Source organism: Vigna unguiculata, chromosome 11, assembly GCF_004118075.2.
Source record: "Vigna unguiculata cultivar IT97K-499-35 chromosome 11, ASM411807v1, whole genome shotgun sequence".
Classification (NCBI taxonomy): domain Eukaryota; kingdom Viridiplantae; phylum Streptophyta; class Magnoliopsida; order Fabales; family Fabaceae; genus Vigna; species Vigna unguiculata.
The window spans coordinates 782,178-800,443 of record NC_040289.1 but is presented as its reverse complement, the minus strand read 5'-3'; the positions used below and the strand labels follow the sequence as shown (position 1 = coordinate 800,443).

Here is an 18,266-nt window from a genome sequence, read left to right as displayed (position 1 = left end):
GTGTTTCATCCACACCCAAGCTGCCACTTGAGCAAAACTAAAGATTTCTATAGGATCAACTTTCTTATGCTTGAAAATTATCCCATTTCTATGATTCTAGATTTCCCCTAAAATATTTAACATCACTTTTAATCCAAATATTATAGGTCTTTATTCTTATATAATGACAGATGTAATATATTACAACCCGACAAACGAATTCCTCGAGTGGAGCCGCATTACATAGATAGATTTAGAACTTCTATGTAATTTATGTATACTTTTTAATGTATAGGGATCTCAAATGCTTCTTTTCAATAAATCTTTTACAAATAAGAAAAAGATTTTTTAATGTATTTTCTTTTGTTAATAGTGAGTGATTGATAATAGGAAGACGATGTTTGTACTTATAGTTGTAAGTTTGATTACAATCACTCTAATCTTTATGTATATGTCTGTAAAAACATAGGTTAGACACAATCAATGAAATCAACTGCACAAAAAACTAAAATTCGAAGAGTAGCTTTCTGTTTCTGTCACACAAACACTCTCTTTCAATTTATTTTTTATTTTTTATATTTTTTTTTTGGCTTTTGTATAAGAATGTTGACAATTTTATCATTCTCTTTCGATTTATATTTGTTATTGTCCGTAAAAGAAAGTTAAATATAAGTTTTTAATTTCTAAACTTTAATGCTGAAATAAAATTCGTTTCTATCCTAAATTTTAATATAGTTTATTCTTCAAACTTGGAAATTGAATAGCTAAAGTCTTTCTAATTCAATTGCGATGATTTTTAATATGTTAAATGACGTTTCAGACTAGTGTTTGAGCTGTTTACATTATTTGATATATTCTTGTTAAATATCATTGAAACATCGTTTATCATGACATGTAAAAAAAAAATTAACAACCGTTGGATTAAAGGAATTATATCTATTTATTCTAAAAATTTGGAGATTAAGATGTATCAAAATTTGGAAGAAGAACAAATTTCAATCCTAAATTTAAAAACTACAAACATATTATTTATTTATAAAGAAAAAAAAATTAGCACCGAAGGTCACTGTTCGAAAATAAGTGATATGAGAAGTGGGGTAGAGATTCTTTGCATTGAAAATTAATATGAAAATGTTCACCGAATGCTTCTCTTTCATTCATAATTTGTTCATAATAAAACAAACCAAATAATTTTAGTGGCCAAAATACATTCCCAATAACTTAAATATGTGACTGGAGATGCTCTTAACTTAAGAGTAGCTAAAGGAAAAATCCATATTTTTCTTATTAAAATAAAGAAATAGGTTATATACTAATTAGGTATTTATTCTTGCATCACATATCGAATAATATCACTGTTATAATGAATGTTTTTCCTAGGTTGATTATTTTCAACAATATAATGTAGACAATGATTTAAATCTATGACTGCACGTTGACAGCTTCAAGTAACTTGTTAAAGTATATTTTTGACAACATTTCAAAAGTTAAAGTTAAGATAGTAAAATTCTATACTTGTTGCTAATTAAATGAGCTTTATGTAGTTCACGTGTGTAACTCGCTTTAATACATATGTCTCATATGGAATCACTACTTAAATGTCGAAATGTTTATAAGTATCCCATCTTCGGAGTTCACATAACAAAAAGATTCAAGAAGAGTTTGAAAAGGAGAGAAGAGAAAACCGACACAAAAAGTTCTTGAAATCATTTGATTTCATACTTAAACAGTGCTGATAAGTACATTTTTGATTAGAGATATAAATTAAATAATTAAATATTTTTTTAAAAAATATATAATTAAAAGTATAATATATATATATATATATATATATATTAAAATAAAAAATAACATTTTAAAAAAAGGTCAACTAAATTTTTTAACTCATCTAACTATGATAGTGAAGTCCCTCCTACTTCATTACTCACGAGGCATCAACAAATGGGACCGATCCTTTCACTGCTAAACAAAATTCAATCAAATAATATCTTTTGTATTCCATCAACAAAATTCAATCACCCCAAACTAATTAATTAAAAGAAAATTATAAACACAGAACCTTCCATCTTTTTACACTTTTATAACATCTAATAATAAACTAATATTTTTTACTTTCCTATTTCTTATATTTTAATTTATTTTATATTTTAAAATACAAATATCATTTATTATTGTTGAATAGGTATAGCGTAGAAAACATAGTTTTTATATATTATCGCCCTTAACTAAATAGTAACACAACCATATAAGAAATCAGAAAATTCAATATAAAAATCTGTTGGTGTCATTGAAACTATTCATAAACATGCCGTCACACACACACATATATATATATATATATATATATATATATATATATATATATTATCTTTCTTCTTCTTCTGTTTTTCTCTTTTGACCTTGATTGTTACTGTTGTTTATTCACATCATTATCGTCGCTGGGTCTCTGTTGCTCTCACGTCTCCTCATCTTCTATTAATATATAAAATAATTTCATAAGATTTGACTGTTTAATTTATTGATGATCAAAAATTTATTAATAAAATAGTTATCGATTAATTTTAATGACGGATGCAAAATTTGTTAGTGATTATTAATTGACTACAAATTCATCCATAAATATTCGATAGTAATTACTGAAAAATTTTGACATCGATCAAATTAATTGTAAATGTTATAATTTGGTATTTTTTTTTCTTTTTCCTTTTCCTCTTATTTTTCATTTATTTTTGTTTCTCCACTCCTTCTCGCTTTCCTCCCACTTCACTGTTGTTGCATCCATTGTTGTCACTAGCTCTTCCTTTTTCTCTTCATCTTCCCTTTTCATCTTTTTCCTCCTCTTTCAACTATGGTTGTTACCATTGTGGACGTGTTGCCACATAACCATTGTTTGTGTCTTTGTCGCTTTTGCGTTTCTTCCTCCTCTTCTTCTCTTCTCTTCTACCCCTTCCTTAATATATAAAGTAATCTCATCAGATTTAATCGATCATTTTACTAACAGTTTTATCGACGGATATCGGGATTGATGAGAATCAAATTGAATATTTTTTTGGTTGAGTTAATTCACATGTTTGAATTTGTGTTAATAAATACTCTTGGACTTTGATATTAAAATAGACAAAAAAAATCACTTTCAATATAAACATTATTTTTTATCATCTCACATTAAATAAAAATAAGAAATAACATTCGTTTTTATTATCTCACATTAAATAAAAATTAGAAATAAAAAAAATGAATGTTTACATTGAAATCAATTCTTTATCTATTCTGATGAAAAAAAGACAATGACTTATGAACACCCTTAACTAAATATCATATATATATCATGGAGGTAAAATGCAAAAACCAATTGAAAACAGATACTTTTAACAAAATTCAGTACCATTTGTTACTTCAATACATGTTATCAATCTTACAGACGGTAATATTAAGAACTTCATTAAGGAGAAATGTTAATTACATGTATTCCAAAATCTAGTACACAAGAAGGGTACGAAAGGATCATGCAATCATTATTGAGATTGAAATGTGGTGTATCTCTGTGTAAAAATCCTTTGAATTTTGCTTCTTGATCATGTCTTTGAATACTTGGTTTTTCAAACTCTTCATATTTGTCATATGTTTAGAGAGGTCAAAAGTGTTTAACACCGATGTTGCTGCTGCTGTCATAATCCATGGATGCTCTCCCTCCATTAAATGAGACTCCAAATTAGGTCTTTCTTTTCTTTTTCATTGTTTGGAGAAGACAAATGCTGAATGCCAAAAAAAGTTGATAGCAAGAAAAATGCTACGTTGGATTATTATGATTGCATTATTATGGTTGATTTATGAAACATCTTTCTCAGGCTCACTTATTGAAGAGAGAATCTATCATTATCACACCAAAAACAAAGGTGTTAAAACACTATTTGACCACTCTAAACAAACGTCAAAGCTGCAACCACCCACATTATGATCCTAATTAACAAAATCTATAATTTCGGAGCATATTTCAAAGCATGTAATGACTAATGAGGAATCAACTCCAAGGTTCTAAGTTCTGTTAAGAAAAATCATGAAAGCTAGGCATTATAAATAATGTGATTATGCATCAACTTGTGACTCAAGCCTTCAACATTTCTCCTTTTAGCTTCCATTACTTGTTTTAACGATGAGAAAGGGTTCTTCTCTCTACTCTGCACTCTTGTGCTTCTGCTTGTTGCTACTTGCCAACTTAGGTTCTGTTCTTTCCATATCTCAAATTTCAGGTTTGTGCTTATTATTCTTTTTCAAGCTTTCATATGTATGAGGTTTTTCTTAGTAAGTTTTCAAAATGTATTAAACTAGAGACTGATCCCTGATGAACTTCATTCATTTTGTGTATTGTGTTCATTTCTGCTATTTAATAACTGCACTTTTTGTGCAGGCAATGAAGTGAACAAGGATGGGAAGGTTGTGAATGAAGAATTAGGAAAAGTAAATGTAGAAGGAGACGATGAAGAATCAAAGTTCAAAGGGTTGTTTCCTAAACCAATTCCATTTGCTAAACCTATTCCAAAGCCAGTTCCTCTCATTAAACCTATTCCTATTCCATTTTACAAGAAACCTACACCAAAACCAATTCCAGATATTAAGCCAATTCCCAGTGAAGAAGCAAAATTCAAAGGTATTTTCCCAAAACCTATTCCCATAGTTAAGCCAGTACCAAAGATAATTCCTGTTGTTAAGCCAATTCCTATTCTTAAACCTGTTCCAAAGATAATTCCTATTGTTAAACCAATTCCTATTCTTAAACCTGTTCCAAAGGTAGTTCCCATTGTTAAGCCAATTCCTATTATTAAACCTGTTCCAAAGGTAGTTCCCATTGTTAAGCCAATTCCTATTCTTAAACCTGTTCCAAAGCCAATTGTTAAGCCAATTCCTGTCCTTAAACCTGTTCCGGAACCATTTGTTAAGCCAATTCCTAAACCATTTGCTGTGAAAAACCCTATTCCTACCATTGAGTCAGAGGAATTCTTAAAACCAAAGCCTTTTTTCAAGAAGTCTATTCCTAAACTACCATTTTATCCCAAATTCAAGAAACCATTTCTACCCAAATTGCCTATTCAGAAGCCAATTCCATCTCCTTAAAATGAGAACACTCTACCTCTTCAAAATATAAGGATAATGGTTTTATATATGTGACACCATGTTTGATTCAACCTCAATCATAATTTGGATAATCCTTTGGTACCCGTCTTGTGTACTCGATTCCAAATATATATGTACTTGATGTTTTTCATTAATGAAATTCTCCATATTATGTTAAAATAACAAATGTTACTTATTTTATTTTGCATTTTTTTATTTAATTAGTATTTCCATTTGACATATTGAAGAGTTGAGATATCTAATTTTAATTTTGTTTGAAGAAATATAACTATTTTTACACAAGACTTAAATTCTACAAATTGAATTTATAATCTTAATTAGAGCACTTATAATATTACAACGAAATAACACTAAATTAGGTCTTAGGTTGGTTGTAGATTGCAATCATTTTGTTTTTAAACCCTTTTCTTCAAACAAGCCTAGTTAGATGAAAAGGGTTAAATAATTTTTTAATGAACTTTAAAACCATTGGATTCAATTTCAACCATAAGAGGAAGTGAATGTTTGATGGATGAACTATTAAAATATTTTCTTAAGACATTTCCTATAATGATAAATGTTAGACACAATTTAAAGAGCGTTTTCCAAAACTTAATTTTGCAAATACTTGTTGGTTCTCAATTGACATTGAGTTTCACTAGAAAGACTACTATTGCATAATACATATGAGTATTATTTGGACTTTAATCATTTCTATTAAAAGTGAGTATTCTTTAGTTATCAGTTACTCTTGGCTAAGATGGAGTATCATTTATAACACAACAACTCCTAATTAAGACTAAGTATTGTTTGGAACATAATCACTTCTAGTTAAGACTGTATTTTTTGAACCACTTATCAATAAGAACAAGTATTGCTTGGAACACAAGTACTCGTGGTTAAAAATAAGTATTATTTGAAACATTACAAAAAAATCATGTATATTGTAACAATTTTAATATGACAGTTCTTTAAAATCGCCACTTTTTACGATATAATATGATAATTAAAGAACTGCCACAATTTACATGTAAAATGCGATATTTTTAACTATCATTATTTGAACCGTCACATTTTACATGTAAAATATGACGTTTTTAACTGTCATTTTTTAATTAATATCAATATAACTTTCATCAATTTCACTTTCCCTCTTACTTCTCAATTTTCATGTCTGCTCTTTCACTTTCCATGTCCCGCTCTTGTGTTTTCATCCTCCCGCTATCAAACCTTGAACACCGAAAGTATTCACCAAAGTTCTCATTTTTTGCTATCACCATTAACATAAGAATTTAAATCTCAGTTTTCTAAAACTTTTGTGGTTCAGTTCTCCATTTTCACTATCACCACAACGGAATGTGGTGTGTTTTGTTCCCTAACCATCAAACATCCACTCGGAAGCAAGAGATTCTGCTTCTCCTGCCTAGTCTTCTTTTCGTTGGCTACCCCATAACCGATCTCAAGCTCATCGAGCCACTTCATCCAGATTTAGGTTCAAATCAACCTAATCGAATTATGAAAATATAAGAAATATTAAAAAAGAATAAATAATTAAATAATTACGTCACTTGATACACTTGATAATGACGTAATTAATTTCAAAATTAATTATAATTAATTAAATTGATGACAATTAAAAATGTCATAATATAATGATAATAATGTCAGTTTAAAGTGTCATTTTTCACATTATATTTGTTATTCAGTAAAAATATTACGTCAGTTTTAACTGACGTTTTTTGCCTCTTTAAACTGTCACTTTATACGTTGTATAAAATGACAATTGTTGCGGCGGTTCATCTATAACTGCCATATTATACTTTGTGACGGCAAGAATTACGACATTTCAGAAAACCGTCACTCAAGTAAATAATGACAGTTAAAAACGACATAAATTACAAAAATAAACGTCAGTATTTACATGTTTTTTTGTAGTGAAACATAGTCACTCATAGTTAAGAATAAACATTATTTTAAAAATAGTTATTATTTAAAACATAGTCACTCCTAGTTAAAAATAAAAATTATTTTAAACATAATCACTCATGGATAAAATCAAGTATTATTTGGAATACAATTACTCTTAACTAACACACACAAGGTTTAAAAAGAATGTGGTTTAAAAGATCACAAGTTTACTCACCGGAAAGAAGGAAAACATCTTTCGATGTATACAAACTTAAATACTCTTGTAATATTGCTAATGAACATGGACAATATTCTTTCTCACAACCCCTTCCATTGTGGTCAACCTTTCTTATTCAAAGAGATCGATATTTTGTGTAGAAGATACAATGAGCCCTAGTTTGTTCAAGGATGAAGTACATGGGTTAGAGATGGGAACTTGGGCTCTTATGAGGAGAAATGCAAGATCCGATGTGCATGCTATGCATGAAATTGTCCCCCACAAAATTGGATAAAGTTACTGCCTTTATATAGTTAAGATGGTTGAAACGTATGATATAGTAGTTGGTGATGTAGTGAACAATGGTTGAGTATTACACTAAAAACCTCCTACAATAGTATTACACTAAGTGTATACAATAAAATATATGAAATCTGCTTTGTCATGTTGCATTTGAACCTTCTGCAGAAGTTATGCAGTTTTCAACACACAAAAGAAAAAGAAACATGTTACCCAGCAGACTCATTTATTGAAAACACCATTCCTCACCAACACAGCTACAATAACGGTGTTAAACTCTTCTCACCTCTCCAAACACTGGTCAAAGTTGCAACCACCCACATTATAATCCTAAACCTAATCTAAAATTTCGGAGTGCATTATTTCATAGCATGTAATGACCAATCACCAACTAATCCCAAGCTAGGAATTATAAATAATGTGATTATGCAACAACTATGACTCAAACCTTCACACATTTCCAACTTTTAGTTTCCATTACTTGTTTTAGCAATGAGAAAGGGTTCCACTCTGAACTCTGCACTTTTGTGCTTCTGGGTTCCCTTGTTGCTCCTTGTCACTTTCAGTTATGCTACTTCTGTTTTAGCCACAACTCAAATTTCAGGTTTGTGTATGCAAATACTGACACATTACTCCCTTTTAGGCTTTTATATATGAGGTTTTGTTTTCTTTAATTAGTGTGTCTATTAGTTTATATATTTATTGCATTTTTATGCAGGCAATGAAGTGAACAAGGATGGGAAGGTTGTGAATGAAGATTTAGGAAAAGTAAACCCAGAAGGAGATGATGAAGAATCAAAGTTCAAAGGATTGTTTCCTAAACCAATTCCATTTGCTAAACCTATTCCAAAACCAGTTCCTCTCATTAAACCTATTCCTATTCCATTTTACAAGAAACCTACACCAAAACCAATTCCCAGTGAAGAAGCAAAATTCAAAGGTATTTTCCCAAAACCTATTCCCATAGTTAAGCCAGTACCAAAGATAATTCCTGTTGTTAAGCCAATTCCTATTCTTAAACCTGTTCCAAAGATAATTCCCGTTGTTAAGCCAATTCCAATTATTAAACCTGTTCCAAAGATAGTTCCCATTGTTAAGCCAATTCCTATTATTAAACCTGTTCCAAAGGTAGTTCCCATTGTTAAGCCAATTCCTATTGTTAAACCTGTTCCAAAACCATTTGTTAAGCCAATTCCAGTGCTTAAACCTATTCCAGAACCATTTGTTAAGCCAATTCCTAAACCATTTGTTGTGAAAAAGCCTATTCCTACCATTGAGTCAGAGGAATTCTTAAAACCAAAACCTTTCTTCAAAAAGTCTATTCCTAAACTACCATTTTATCCCAAATTCAAGAAACCATTTCCTCCAATTCCAACTCCATAAAATGATAACACCCATTGTGCCTCATCAAGCAATAAAGTTATTATATCTTCCATTACTAAGTGTGTTGATTATATAGTGGTAATTAAACCACATTCCAATCTCAACCATTAGTTTCTTAATCCTATTGTATCCCTCCTCAATAAATTTTTCATTAATGTTACCTTTTGTAAAATTATTGTCTTAAAGTAAGAAATGATACTACTGAGATTTCGTTTTAGTTTATCGGATTTGTTCTTCAGAATTTGTTTCCTAATGTTGTGAACGTCCTTTATTAAGGAATTATCTCTTGGGTTTGAAAACAAAATCATTTTGTTCTATATTTTATAACAAAAAAGAATAACTACTATAATCATTGCTTTAAATTGATTGTTCAATCAGAAATCAGAGCCAATGGTAAGTTTATAATTTATTAGGGACAGATTCTATAAAATTTAGAACTTCCCGAAAAGATCTCACAGAACATGACAACTAAAGTTTAAACTCGAAAAATTTTAATCATGTGGTTTCACTTTTAGCTTCCATGCAGAAACACTTCCTTCATATTATTAATCAATTCACGTAGCTTGTAAGGAATTAACCAATATTGACAAAATCCTTCATATTATATATATATATATATATATATATATATATATATTGTTTTTATGTAATGTATTAAGCAAAATAAATAAAATTACAAAATTACAAAAAGAATATAAAAAGAATAAAAAAACCAAAGAAAATAATTTATATATATATATATATATATTTTAATTCAATAATTATCTTAATCGGATTTTAAAATTTAATTTTAATTGAAATTCGAAATCCGATCAACTAGATTTCAAAATCCAATTTTTCACTGAACATGTTTTCTACCCTAGATTAGGAAAGTGTGAGGGGCCTGAGTGCTGGTGGGTGGAAAATATTAGGAGAGAGAAAAATCATTTTTTATCTAATCAAAAGGTTAAGTATCATTTAGGAGTTTCTAGAAAATATGGGAGGTGCAGGAAGAAAAGGGTTAAGGTCCAAGAAGAAATTCCGTAAATTTTATCCAGAGAAATTGTAGCAAAGTGGGCTTGGCCCACAGGCTAAGCTGGTGTTTTCGCTTTGTCTTATCTCACCCAACATACTAAACTAGTAGGTTACAAGTCCATTTTTTAATTAAAAATTAAAATAAAACATAACTTAGGAGAGTAACATTTTTTGTATTAATATAAATTTATAATAATGTCTGAACTTAAATTTTTAATATTTATAAATTAATTTTATTTATTAATTACAATAAAGTAATTTCAGAAAAAGATAATAATAATTTTAATTTATTTGGTTAGAAATATTAATTAATTAATTAATTAAAATTTTCAAAAATATTTATATGATTAAATATTTTTATATATATTTTTAAAATGTATACAAGTAAAATATAAATTTTAACGAAAACAGACACATTTTTGAAAACAAAATTGTCGAGAAATTATACCTATATACATTAAATTGATTTTATTACGTACTAGCGTAACACAGGCGCTATCGCGCCTGTGTGTATGTATTTTTTAAAATGCGTGATATTATATTAGTAGGTGATAATATTATAATATTATTAAGTTAATATATATTTTAAAATTATATTTATTAAAAATAAAGTAAAATATATCAAAACAGATAAAAGAATAACCATTGATAAATAAAGAAGAAGAGAAGAAACAGAGACATCTGATTTTATAAAAAGTTTGTAAAAGTAACGGTCAATTTTTTAAAATTTAATAAATTGTTATATTTAAAGGGTAAAATCGGTATTTTGAAAAGTGGACACAAAAAGGGGAATCCCCTTTATATATTGTTATAGATATACATTAAATTAATACCTTGAAACTGTTTATATTCATAATAATTCTGACGTTATAAAATGTTTGTATTACTTACACAATTGCAGAAGTATATATAATCTATATTATTTGCATAAGGAAATACTCTCGGTTTTTTATTCAGTCTATTTTTTTTTTAAATGAATATAGCTATTTTGTACAAATAAAAAAAGTTACTTAATAAAATAAATTATATTAAAAATTCTATTTATTTCAAAATAATATTTTTCTTTCAAAATAATCATGACATATTATTTCAATGTTTTCTAATATTATTCTTACAAAATTATTTATACTGTTGTAGTTATATTATTTTAATGTAATAAAAATGCAAATATACTGTATATAATAATTATAATATGAAAAAGTATATTAATTTGTCCAAACTCGTCTCCTTTCATATTATACATATCAAGATAAAGATAACGATGTCATGCTCAATGAAATGTGTAATAAGTTAACTTTTTATTAAAAATATAATAAATATATTAATTAACGTTAAATAATTAATATATTAATTAAAAGGTAAATAATGTAACACCTCATCTAAATAATAGCATAATTAAATGAAATCTTACACCGAATAATATAAATAGTCAAGTTGCGGATTATAAAGTCACTCCTTTCAGTTATCCAAGGTACTTACTTAAAAGGAAATACTAAAGCTCACTACAATGCCCATAACCCAAAAGGAGTAAAAGATAGACATTATTCGAGATAAAGTCCTAGGGGCAATACAATACACGGGCCTTAGCCCTATAAAAAAGCTCAAATCAGCGAGATCCAACACGGATAGACTATGTAGCGGAATTACCATTTCCCAATTGACCACGGAGAGTTCTCACATCTGCTCACATCAACAATGATCATCGCAAAAAAGAGAAAACCACACCAGACAGAACATACAACAAACAAAAGGGTAAGCTAGAGCCAAAAAGATTTTATCATGCAATCAGATATATTTCTACAGTCAAATATACACACATCATTCAAGCATGTTATGACCTTCAAATCAATACACTAGGACTCAACTTGACTCATCCGGATACATATAATCTGGTCAGATTCAGCAGATGCTTGCACTTGTGATGGATTACCCTACTCACCCTCGAGCTATGTGTTACAAGTGTTACAATGATTCAATCCCCCACACATAAGGTTAGCCCTTAATGAGTTTCAGGCCTCCTGCTACTCTCACCACAAGAGTCAGTCCGCTCTAAGTGAGACTAACTGACTCCTTAGAGTGTCAGGATGCAACCTTACCTTGAATCCTTACCAAATTATATAGATGGGGCACCACCATGGACACCCACTAACAGGGGCCATGGAATTACGTCCCGACCACTGAAGCACTACCTTGAAATCTCAAGGAATTACGCACTGACACAAACCAAACATGCTCAATCAATCAGGTATTATTTATCATGCACATAACCCTCATGCCAACCTTTATAACCCAATCCTCATTCATATTCCATGTTGAATCCATTCCAACTCATCCTTCCCAATCCATGAATATAGAATTTCACCTCATACCAATACCATGCCATTTTGATACTGTACCACACCTAACCGAACTCAATCAAATAAGTAAAAAATACATCAAGGCAGCCAAGTATTCAGCCTATGCCGAGTAAGTCTAACTTATACCGGACCTGGTCAATTTAACCATATAAATGATAAACCTCACGAACATGCCAGAGACAACCCAAGTACACAACCTGGGCCGCCATGGTCTCGAATTTAACTGAACAAAGGCTAAAGTAACAACAAAATGGCCAACACGGATAGTACGCGGCCAAGGACGACATCTGACAAGCCAAGAAGTAAACGGATCAGACCGTCCTCGAAGACTTAGTAAAATGGAGGTCCCTGCGTTCGATGGACCTTGGGGGCCTGGGTTAGGGCCCAGGCCCACTCATAACCCAGGCTATGGCCCAAGCCAAGGCTCGACCCATTGGATAAACGAACATCATTAATGCTCTATAAATATGCATGGACCCCACGAATTAAAGGTACACATTCATTAATCACTAATTTGACTTTCTGAGAGCTTTGACTTACTTGAGCTTCGGAGACTCTTCTGCAGGTAACCCCTCCTGGGTTCAAGCTGACATGTATCAATTGGGGAGAGTCCAACTGAAGAGATAGCGGACTACGTGGTAAGGTGACACTTGTGCCTAACTCATCTTATTTGTTCTCTGCAGGAACAGATACCAACCATTTCATTGAAATCACATGCCAAGATCATAGCCAAAATTCATCATTTGCCCACCCATGAACCATTCCATATCTCATATCGAATTCATACCCAACTCATCATATTCAATTCATGTTAAACTCATAAGCCACAAACCATAATTCATCATATTCACACAAAGTCACTCAATTCATACTTTAAACGGTATAATCAGTCCAAACATACGATTAATATCCAAAAACAAAGAAAACAAGGAGCAAACCTACCCCTCGCGCAGCCCCTCGCTCAGGCAGAAGGGTCTCGCTCAGGTGAGAGGGACTCTCGCTCAGGTGAGCTCCCTTCGCCTAGGCGAGAGCTCGACAATCTGGAACAATGGCCATTCGCACTAGCTCGCTTCGGCGAGATCTCCTCACCTGAGTGAGGCATTCTCTCGCTCAAAACAAAGATGGCCCGTCTGAGCGACAGCTCGCGCAGAAGGCCTGGGCGAGCCTCTACCAGTCTCGCTTAGGCGAGACTAGCTCACTTGGACGAGATTATTAGTTCTCGCCCTTGTTCTCACCTGCAGCAGTTACATTTTCGCACCAAACAACAAACAGAAGCACTTCGCATGTTCATAGTAACATATAGCCCATACAACACCAAACAGAACCAAGAATAGGCCAAAAATCATTCAAACACAAAGCCCTAACTTCCCTTACTTGGAAAGAGATGTCCAAATGAGTCATATACATAAACAGTGAGCACCACAGTTCCGGGAACAACTTAGTGAGGTGGAGTCGAAAGAGCTTTAGCAACCTTGACGAAGGCTAAGGATCAAACCCTAGCAAAACTTCTGTTGAGAACGAAGGGATTTGAGGACTAATGTTTTCTGAAAGTGAGATAGGAGTGAGAGTGTTAGGCTGGTTTAGGATCTTTGGCTCGGCCAGCCCTTAGGCCCAATTAGATTTGGGGCAGCCCTTAAACATAAGGGCAGAAAATATTGGGTCTTACAAATAACTAATTCATTAATTAAAATTTATTAATTTATAAATTATTTTTAATCTGTGTTAATTTTTTTTTCACCAAGATGCTTACCTAAAAGGTTAATTCTTTATATGATTTTTATGCGTTTAAGGATTAGTTAGTTTTTAACCGAGGATATTCGTTTAGGAAATTTAAGATATTTATTGAGATTTAACAAAAAGTAATTTTTTCAACATCTTTAATATGGAACCAGTCTAACGATTAAAGGTTTCATGTCGAATGTTATCATCGATAATAAAATAATAAATAAATATAATTAAATTAAAATAGTATCATAATTTTATAATACTAAAATTTAAAATGAAAAGGTATAGTTAATTTGATTATTAATATTCAAAATTAATATATCGTAATATTTAAAATGAAAATGTAGTTGTACTTGATTACTAATATTCAAAATAAAAATAAAATAAAATAATATATCGTAATAATGATGTTAAACGAATTGATATTACATTTATTTCAATTATAATAATAAGTTTACAAAGAAAATAAAAACTAAAGTGACATATTAATAATATAAAACTACGCAAAAGTAAACAAAATACTGGTTGGATATATTATCGCTCGATTGGTGACGTATAACAAAAAATCATCACGTAATAAGTGCTAGTAAAGAATAGGATCAAAATAAAAATATATGTTAAGATTATTTTTTTTTATTGAGGATGAAAAGTAAATTTATAAATTTATTAGGGAGAAAATAAATTCAAATTAAGAAATTATTAAAATATTTGGGACACATTTCTCCCTATGTATATTAACGGTTTCTTTGTAAATTCTTTAAAAGGTAAAGTCTCATAATATATGAGAACTTTAGACTGAACTGAAATTGTCTTTGACTAGTAACGACTTCAGTTTGTTAACATAAATAATTGGTAAAAGTATATCAATTGAAGTTGAAATTGGTCAAATATAATAATGTGGGATGTTTTTCTTAAAAGTAGAAAGAGTAAGATCATTTTATTAAATAATGACAAATTACAAGTAAAATGGTGATGAATGTAAGGCCCATTTTATTCCTGTCCTAAAAGTTAGTGGGCTGCCTTACAGTATTGGGCCTAAAGGCCGGCTCATAGGATAAAAACCTGTTTCAGTTGCCCTAACACTCACACTTTCTGCATTCTCAGATTCGCAGCCGCCTCCTTCCCTGTTTCCGCACTAGAGCTCTGCTAGGGTTCCAACGTTCTTCAGATTTACGTTTAGCTTGGCCATTGTTCTGTTCACGTAAGTACCCTTAACCCTTATCGCCTCTGTTTTGTATAGCTTTCACAGTAACAGTGGAGACTCTTTTATAACTCGTTTTACCCACTGTTCCAGTTGCGAATCGGGTTCTAGAGCTGCTGTGCTCCTTAGTTCTGTGCCGAAAGACCAGTACAGACCCATTTCCAGGTACGGGAAGTTAGAGTCCGAGATTTAAGTTGTATTTTATGCCTGTTCTTGAGCTTGTGAGTGGACTGTATGAATAAATCACTGGTTTGATGCGTATAGTGCTTGGTGTGTTTGGTTGGGTCGGGAAACGCCCTTGCTGCAGGTGAATCAGGGGCGAGAGCTGTTAATCTCGCCCAGGCGAGTTAGGCTCGCCTAAGCGAGATTCCGTGGCGTTCCCTGAGTGCTTCAACGAACCCTCGCCCAGGCGAAGAGGGGGCTCGCCTAAGCGAGCACGTCTCGCCTGAGCGAGACCCTTCAACCTGAGCGAGGGGTTGGGCGAGGCTGTACGCTGTTTGGGTGGTTGTTTGTCTTTGGAGGATTGATATTGCTTTGGGTGTGAATTGTATGATGAGAAACATGTATATAAGGGAGTATTATGTATGCTTGGCATGAATTACGAATTTGCGTATGACGGGATGGGTATGATCTTAGCATGTGAAATGAATGAGTGGTTTGGAACTAAAGGAAACACATTATTGATATGAGATGAGGCCCTAGATTCATGGGGTGGTGATGATCCGAGGTATGGATTCGAAATATGATGCGTATGAGGAATTAATCTCAAGGGTTGCTATAGAAATGTAAATATGATTTAATGTTCTCCTATTGCTGAGATATGAATGTTGGTCCGTGTCAGCGTGTAAATTCCTTGGGGTCTCTAGGCGAGACTTTCAGGGTTGCGCTTCAGTGGTCGGGACGTAATTCCATGACCCCTGTTAGTGGGTGCCCATGGTGGTGCCCCATCTGTATAACTAGGTAAGGATTCAAGGTAAGGACTGCATCCTGACACTCTAAGGGGCCAGTTAGTCTCACTTAGAGCAGACTGACTCTTGTGGTGAGAGTAGCAGGAGGCCTGAAATTCATTAAGGGATAACCTTGTGGTGAGGGAGATTTGATTCATTGTAACACTTGTAACACATAGCTCGGAGATGAGCAGCTCAGAGTCGAGCAGGGGTATCCACCACAAGTGCAAGCATCCGCTGAATCCGACTAAGTTATACGTATCCGGATGAGTCGAGTCAAGTCGTAGTGTATTGAATGAAAAGTCATGACATGCTTGGTTGTTATATGGATATAGGATGATGATACTATGTTTGACTGTATGATGAAAATGTATTGGCTCTAACTTACCCGGTTTGTTGCATGGTTGTCTTGTATGTGGTACTTCTTCTTGCGATGATCATCAATTCGATTGATGGGAGCAGATGGGCGAGGTTCTCGTGGTCAGCAAGGAGATGGAGATTCTGCTGCTTAGTCCGCGTGGATTGGACTATAGTTGTCATTGTACTTTTTTTTAGGGCTATGGCCCCTGTATTTCGCTGTTCTTGGTTTTTGTAAACTTTGGTCGAACCGTTATTCTGTTTTTGGTTGGCATCATGGTGTGCCTAGTTGTAGGGGTGGTATTATGTACCCCAGGATTGCATTGTTGATTATCTCTGTGTGACGTTTCCTTTAATTTTACGTATTAAATTAAATGGGGCGTTACAATGAACATAATATAACATCTTGAAAAACTAGAAATAGAAAAAAATACTGACGATAGAGATAATCGTTCCTGTGATATCTTTTATTTCTATAATATGAACATAATTGTCCCTGTGATATCTTTTATTTCTATAATATGAACATTTGTTTAGTCTCTTAGGATTGAGTTGATATATTTCATTGCAGATACAAGTTGTTAGAGGTCTTCCCAATATTCTACATCACATGTTTGGATCAGAAATGAAATAAAATTGAGTGTGTGTGAACTATAAATTAACTAAAATATATACAAAAATTAGTTTAACAAAAATTTAACAATTTGAAGTTTTATTATCCTACACAAAAATTGTCATGTACTATAAAGATTTTGTCTTTTTTAAAATTTTAAAAAAATTCATTAATATACATCACGACTTCTATTTCATTCTCCATCCTAACAACTTAACCTAGATTTATAAATTTTTCGCACCCTATCTCATAATTTTGTGGGAAAACTTACCCACATTTGAAAAAAAATCTAATATATTTATTGTCTTGATTTAATATATATTTTAATTAAAAAAAACTTTTTCTTTATAAGGTTCTAACATATCAGAAGTATTTTACCATGTTAACCTAACATTCTAAAGAAATTGATGGAAAACCAAAATAAACAAATAAGTGTATCAAAATAAACCAAAAAGTAAATGAAAAGGAAGAAAATCTAATCGATTGACAGATACAGAACAAAAAATTATAACAGTTCATCTGTATATTAATTTCAGTGACAAGTCTTTCCATAGAATTTATGGGAAAGACAATATATATTAACGAGAAAAAACTGAAATCTGTATAAATCTTTAGCTCCAACTCAAAATTTTTAAAGTTAAAAAATCGACAAGGTTTTTTCTTTATATAATGTCTAAGTTTGTTATTTTTACTGGACGTTACACTTAAATTTTTATTATTATTATTATTATTATATATATATATATATATATATATATTATATAAATTAATGTATTATTTCACAGACATATTAATTGTCTGATTCAACTATCTTAGGAGTTTCAGACCTAAAACTTTGTGCAAGCAACATAGTTTTGTCAGAAAATATAGATATTCAAAACAAGTAATAGATTTCTGTAAGAGAAAAAAACCTGACTTCCGGTGACGATGTATCATCATATTTAATATTTTAAAATTCATTAATGAATTATTTAATTTATAGAATAATATATTTATAATGACAACAATTTATAACTCTTTATTTTTACAATATCAATTACATATGACTTTAATAATTTAAGTCACATATTTATTTTTATACATATCTGTATTTAATATTTTAGAATATATGTTTATTATTAAATTATTTAATTTATAAAGTCACAATATATAT

At 31.2% G+C, this 18,266-nt stretch overlaps 2 protein-coding genes across 2 annotated transcripts; both read left to right on the top strand.

Moving 5' to 3' along the window:
- Positions 1 to 4,037: 4,037 nt before the first annotated feature.
- Positions 4,038 to 5,287, top strand: LOC114170587 (protein PELPK1-like). Its single transcript, XM_028056096.1, has 2 exons — positions 4,038 to 4,229; positions 4,388 to 5,287. The coding sequence occupies exons 1-2, from the start codon at positions 4,133 to 4,135 to the stop codon at positions 5,089 to 5,091; spliced, it is 801 nt and encodes a 266-aa protein (XP_027911897.1). The 5' UTR covers positions 4,038 to 4,132; the 3' UTR covers positions 5,092 to 5,287.
- A 2,685-nt stretch (positions 5,288 to 7,972) lies between these two features.
- Positions 7,973 to 9,121, top strand: LOC114170503 (proline-rich protein 4-like). The gene is made up of 2 exons (XM_028055994.1): positions 7,973 to 8,120; positions 8,235 to 9,121. The coding sequence occupies exons 1-2, from the start codon at positions 8,009 to 8,011 to the stop codon at positions 8,897 to 8,899; spliced, it is 777 nt and encodes a 258-aa protein (XP_027911795.1). The 5' UTR covers positions 7,973 to 8,008; the 3' UTR covers positions 8,900 to 9,121.
- Positions 9,122 to 18,266: the final 9,145 nt, after the last annotated feature.